The 6000-nt window shown below is 40.3% G+C and overlaps 1 protein-coding gene across 1 annotated transcript in view; it reads right to left on the reverse strand.

Annotated features, from left to right (window-relative positions):
• The window catches only part of LOC137355306 (protein transport protein Sec24A-like), a 63065-nt gene extending 57724 nt beyond the window's left edge, over positions 1–5341 (reverse strand). The window contains exons 1-4 of the mRNA XM_068020292.1: positions 5134–5341; positions 4610–4674; positions 3326–3443; positions 694–978 (exon numbers count right to left, since the gene is read on the reverse strand). Of these exons, the coding sequence (XP_067876393.1) occupies positions 694–978; positions 3326–3443; positions 4610–4674; positions 5134–5341 (676 nt within the window). The remainder of the gene's footprint in view (positions 1–693; positions 979–3325; positions 3444–4609; positions 4675–5133) is intronic.
• Positions 5342–6000: the final 659 nt, after the last annotated feature.

Raw genomic sequence — 6000 nt, forward strand, 5'->3', positions numbered from 1 at the left:
ACGAGGAACTCTATAATATCATTAGTAGCATCCCCAATACCAAACATCTGTTCCTGCTGGGGGACTTTAATGCAAGCGTTGAGGCCGACCATGACTCATGGCCCTCCTGCCTTGGGCGCTATGGCATTGGAAGGATGAATGAGAATGGACAGACGCTGCTTGAGTTGTGTACCTATCACAACCTCTGCATCACCAACTCGTTCTTTCATACTAGACACAACTGTAAGTGTGAAATTACTCCACTAACTAAACTTGACTTGTAATTTCCTCAGTTTATAATTAAGACCCATGAGGAGTTTCACTAAAGTGCATTAAAACCACATTGATCTTTATTAAATGTTAAGCTAGGGCATTGGTAGATATTAGCATGTAGGCTAATACATCACTTAATTGATTAAGTTTCCAGCCCTATCATCCTGTGTATTAATGTTGTAATATCCTATCTTGGCACCTCCATTATAAAAATGGCATCAATGTGAGGGTATTCTGCAGGTATCAGCAGTTCCCAGAATGGCCTGCCTCACACAGCTTCCATTTCCACTTTGGGTAATGATTGCTCTGTATAACGTGGTACAAGGCAAAATTTCACAGGAAACAATTTATTTTAATAGTAGTGGAACTCCTGTGGCATTGCTCACAATGAGTTGAAACTGGCATTGCTCAATCAAATCAATAGCATACTGGCTGACCTACTGTGGCGTTGCTCATAGGTGAGTTGATAGAATAGCAGTAAACCTCCTGTGGCATTGCTCATTGTCAGAGCAGCTTTAAAGGATACTGGCTTTGCCTCAGGTCTGAGAACAAACAAGCAGACCTGCCCTCCTATTGCTGTGTCGGAATATAGGATGCTGGCACACCTTCCGTGGCATTTCACATGGTGAGTCAGAACAGTTAACACCAGCAAACCTCCTGTGGCATTGCTCATGGTACTGGAAGAATTTATTAATACCATTGCTCCGAGCCAAAGGATATCTTGTTCTATAACAATAAAAGGGTTGCACCATGTAACACAATGTATTGTACAATACAGGTAGATCTCCTATGGCACTGCTCACTGAGAGTCAGGGGATGTGGTAGGTGCTTGAGAGAGATGGGGGAGAGACAGTGAAGTACGTCCGTATTAGTAAAATGCTTCTTGATTGAGTCCTGAAAACTTTAAATCAAACGAAGTAAGTGAACGTTGCTGAAGTGTTCTTTCAATCAACATTAAAGGTATTAGATTTTTGAGTCATAGTCACATGTAAATCAGGGCATGTGCTATAGGCACAATTTGTTTTATAATATATATGTAGATTATTTATGAGCATATACGTCAACCCTTCTTACACCTATTCTTATTTCCTCCATATGGTGGTGCTAAAAACACCAATGTTGCGAGAAGACCTGTTATTTTCACTTGCTCCAGAAGTGGAAATGCAACTTCCCCCTGGCCTGTTACAACAAACACACCTACAAGATATACCACTTTCTCCAACTAACTGTGAACAAGGGCACTAGAGATTCACCAATAATATATGAAGTTTTGTGTACAGCACACACTTCCATCAAGTGTTACATTTATTTCCTGTTGATCTGACATGGCAGAATTAGACTGTGAATCTGTGGCCCTGGTGAAGTACATGGCATATTATTACAAAACAGCAAATCCCATAAGCAATGCGGCACAGTGGCGCAGTGGTTAGCACCGCAGCCTCACAGCTCCAGCGACCCGGGTTCAATTCTGGGTACTGCCTGTGCGGAGTTTGCAAGTTCTCCCTGTGTCTGCGTGGGTTTTCTCCGGGTGCTCCGGTTTCTTCCCATAAGCCAAAAGACTTGCAGGTTGGTAGGGAAATTGGCCATTATAAATTGCCACTAGTATAGGTAGGTGGTAGGGAAATATAGGGACAGGTGGGGATGTGGTAGGAAGATGGGATTAGTGTAGGATTAGTATAAATGGGTGGTTGATGGTCGGCACAGACTCGGTGGGCCGAAGGGCCTGTTTCAGTGCTGTATCTGTAAACTAAACTAAACTAAACAATGCCATGGGAGATCTGCTGGAATATAATTATAGATCTTGTTTCTAGCACATCTTTCACACTTGAAAATTTTACACATACAATCTATTTGACTTAGATATATTCATAAACTCGCAACAAGGACCGGTGAAGGATCCCGCCCCGCCCCCCCCACAATCCCCATCCTCTCAGGCACACATCAAGAACAGGTGAGTCTCTCTCCTTACCCTCAGGGACATATCAGGACAGGTGAGGTTCCTTGCTCTTCCATGGGCAGCAATTTAGAAAATGAGTCACCATGCAGCATTCTCACAGACCTCCCATTGGCTGACACAAGGAGGCATGAAAATAGTCAGGTGGTCTACACATCCTTGGAGTAAGAATGATACATCATTCTAACAAGCAACTTCTAAAGAAAGAAACACTTGTGGTTATATCGCACTTTTCACAACCTCAGGATGTTCCAAGGTGCCTCACAGCCAAGAAAGTATTTTTGAACTTTAGTCACTGTTGCACTGTAGGAAATGCAGCAGCCAATTTGCACACAAGAAGTTCCCACAAACAGCAAAATGATAAATGACCAGATAATTTTTTTTAATGATGTTGATTGAAGGATAAATATTGGCCAGGACAGAAGACAAAAGGAACCTAAAGCGGCAATGGAATAAGAGCCATAAATGGGGTTGAGAGAAAAATAAGTATCAGACTGTTAAAGAGAGAATCAGTGGTGAATGTAATCCATATGCTGAAATCATCGGGACTGGATCAAATCAAAAGAATTATTCTTGAATACAACAAAGGAACTGGTAATAGCAAAAGGTGGAATGGGTGTCATTTCTGATTCCCAACTCAGACCTCAGCAAACTTTATTTCTTCCCAGTGGAGCAGGTGGACTGACAGGTGTATTATGGAAGAAACAGGAGCAAGAATAGGCAACATCTTTCAAGCCGGCTCCACTATTCAATATGATCAAAACTGATCTTCTACTTCAACTACATCTACCCTCATTGTCTCCATATCCCTTAACCCCTTAGTGCCCAACCATTTAGTGACTGCTGTCTTGAATATACTCAATGCCTAAGCATCACAGCCCTCTGGGGTACAGAATTTCAAAGACTCACAACCCTTTGAGTGAACAAATTTCTCCTCATCTCACTGTTAAGTGGCTGACTCATTATTCTGAGACTGTGTCCCCTAGTTCTGGACTAGCTACAACTGATGTCAGTGGACTGGCATTATATTATATACAATAAATAAAAAATTCAATCTTTTACATTAGTTTGTAATGAGCTAAGAATGGCACAAGAATCACGTAAAGGGCATGCACTTACCCGAGGGCACTGGGTGAACTTTCCTCTTTAACTGTTTACTGGGTTTGAAAAACACTGGCATCGTAACTGGATGAATTTCAACATTCTGCAACAACCATCCTCTTTGTCCCAGGGTCTCCTATCTGCAAAAATTGGCAAATGTGCCTGAGTCTTTTGATATACAGTGTGAGCATCTCCGCCCATTGTCTCTTTTCACATCATGCATGCTGCACCCCTTGGCAATGTGCAACCTCAATCAGTGTCCCGGATGGCTGTGTAGAGTGCTGTACCCCCACCCTCGTTGCCATGGAGGTTTTACGTTACAGGGAAGGCAGATGTTGTTTATCTCACTGTCAGGTTCAGTTTAGAGTAAAATTGAGGGCATACTGTGTATTGTACAGTGGGTCAGTCACTGACACTGCATGCTAATTAAACAATGTATTCTTTTTCAATATGTTTTGTTTCTAAATGAATTCAGCAGGAGGTTTGAAATAACTGGATTGATCTTTTGTTTGGAGACACCATATATTGTAATTTGAGTGTCGTTGATTCATCATTTCTCAAACGTTAAAAAAAATTGGTCTTCTGTGACAAAATTTAAAGTATAACTGACCCATCTTTCATTTATTTATTCTTTCTAGCTTTACACGCACATTCAATTTTACATGGTATAATTTTCCTTCCCTTATAAATAGTGCGCTCTCAGACCTATTGTGATAAGTGTTGTTTTGGTCAACAAAAATTAGGCAAATTCAACAGACATTGAATAAATTATTGTACTTTGTCCAGGCAAGATAAATTAAGTTAGAAAAACATTTTTTTTAATGAAGTTGAAACTAAAAATTGAGATAAGAACGGGAGACCAAAACTCAAATTGCAATCAATTTTGGGATTCAAGTACAATGATGGGTAGTTGCCAAATCGAAGAACTGATGTCAGCAGTTGAAATGAACAAATGAAAATGGTGAAATTTATCTTGGTAGACAGTGCAAGTTGAGCAGTAGCGAATCATCAGCCAGCATTACAACCTCTGAATTTGTGTTCAATTGAAAGAAAATCTTACAGGGTGCACAATACGAGGAAAATATTTGGCGAAGTTTTACCAGGACTGAAACTAAAATATGACTTACATTTGGGATCAAAAGACTAGATAACAAAAAACTAGATCTAAATATCTTCCAAAGAATTACCAATGAAATATTAACACACAACTAAAATGGTTATTCTTCCCATGAATAAAATAACCCTGCTTCTCTGACAGCTGCATGTGGATGAACTTCTGTTCTTTATATATTTTCTTTTTACTCCAAAGCTGAACATGTTCTCTCCCTGACTACTGATGAATTTAGCCTGATATTTTCTTCTAGGATCTGAAGGATGTGGACAGAAATGCATCTTGTTAATTATTTTGCTGACTGTATAAATGGGACAAGCCTCTGCAGTAAATAGCTGATAGAATAGCAATGCATTCCATCGCTAGAGTCTTCGAACGTACAGATAAAGAATTCCAAAACTGACTTTAGATATCCGTCATATCATTACAAGTCTTTGAGGGCCCAATATTGAAAGAGGATCTCTTGAAGTTCCATCAACAATCCAGCAATTAACAATATAAAATGTGAATAATGAATATAAATTCGCATTTGTCCCTTTTAGGAACTCTCATTGGCCTGTAACAATCATGCCAAATTTCCAAATGTTGGGCTCACTTTCCAGGAATCTTATTGGCTGACAAAGATCATGCAACCTTTCAATTATTGGTGATGGGACGCTCCTGCTTGTGCCATTTTCTAGCTATCTTATTGGCTGCTGCTAGATACAGGACGCACCTGAATATTCCTTATTTGCTGGGGTTCTGTACCAATGGGAATAAATTTTGGATGGACGGGCATTCAGCAGACTTCGGTTTATACAGTACTGGCTCTTTGGCACATGGTAACTTGGTGCCAGCTGCTGATCATTGGCTATGTTTGCTGCATTGACCAATGTGACTGAGAAATCATCATCAGACATTGGTCCAAAGTAGCCAAAGCTCATTGGTGCTGTACCCGAGTGATAACAGAAAGGCATTGCATCACAATGCCAAAGTGACTTCACTGAACAATTTCAACTGATTTTCAGTTCAAATATGTGTTACCAGAAGCATGTTTTACATAGTTGTTTATCTCTACAACATAGGAATTGTTAATTGATTAAAAACTCTTGGTCTATCCATTTCCTGATAGTCACGAGACAATGATAATGAAACTGTTGACTAATCACAGTAATCAATCTCTATCAGTGAGTCTACAACAGATCCAGACATGAGACAAGGAAACCCTTGTAGCGAAGAGCCTTGGGAACCATAGGTGCAAAGTCAGCTTTTTAAATCATTCATGGGATGTGGGCATCGCTGGCAAGGCCAACATTTATTGCCCATCCCTCATTGTCCCTGAGAAGGTGGTGGTGTCCTTCCTTTTGGAATGCAACGGAGTAGCTTGCCAGGCCATTTCAGAGGACAGTTATGAGTCAACCAGATTGCTGTGGGTCTGGAGTCACATATAGGCCAGATTGGGTAAGGACGGCAGATTTCCTTCCCTAAAGGACATAATGAACCACATGGGTTTTTACTCCCAAGCCTCCTACACTTACCACATATGTTTCAAATTACTCATATGCGTTGAACCACAATGTTATTTCCTGAAAATAATTATTTG

Source organism: Heterodontus francisci, chromosome 42 (genome assembly GCF_036365525.1).
Source record: "Heterodontus francisci isolate sHetFra1 chromosome 42, sHetFra1.hap1, whole genome shotgun sequence".
Lineage (NCBI taxonomy): Eukaryota > Metazoa > Chordata > Chondrichthyes > Heterodontiformes > Heterodontidae > Heterodontus > Heterodontus francisci.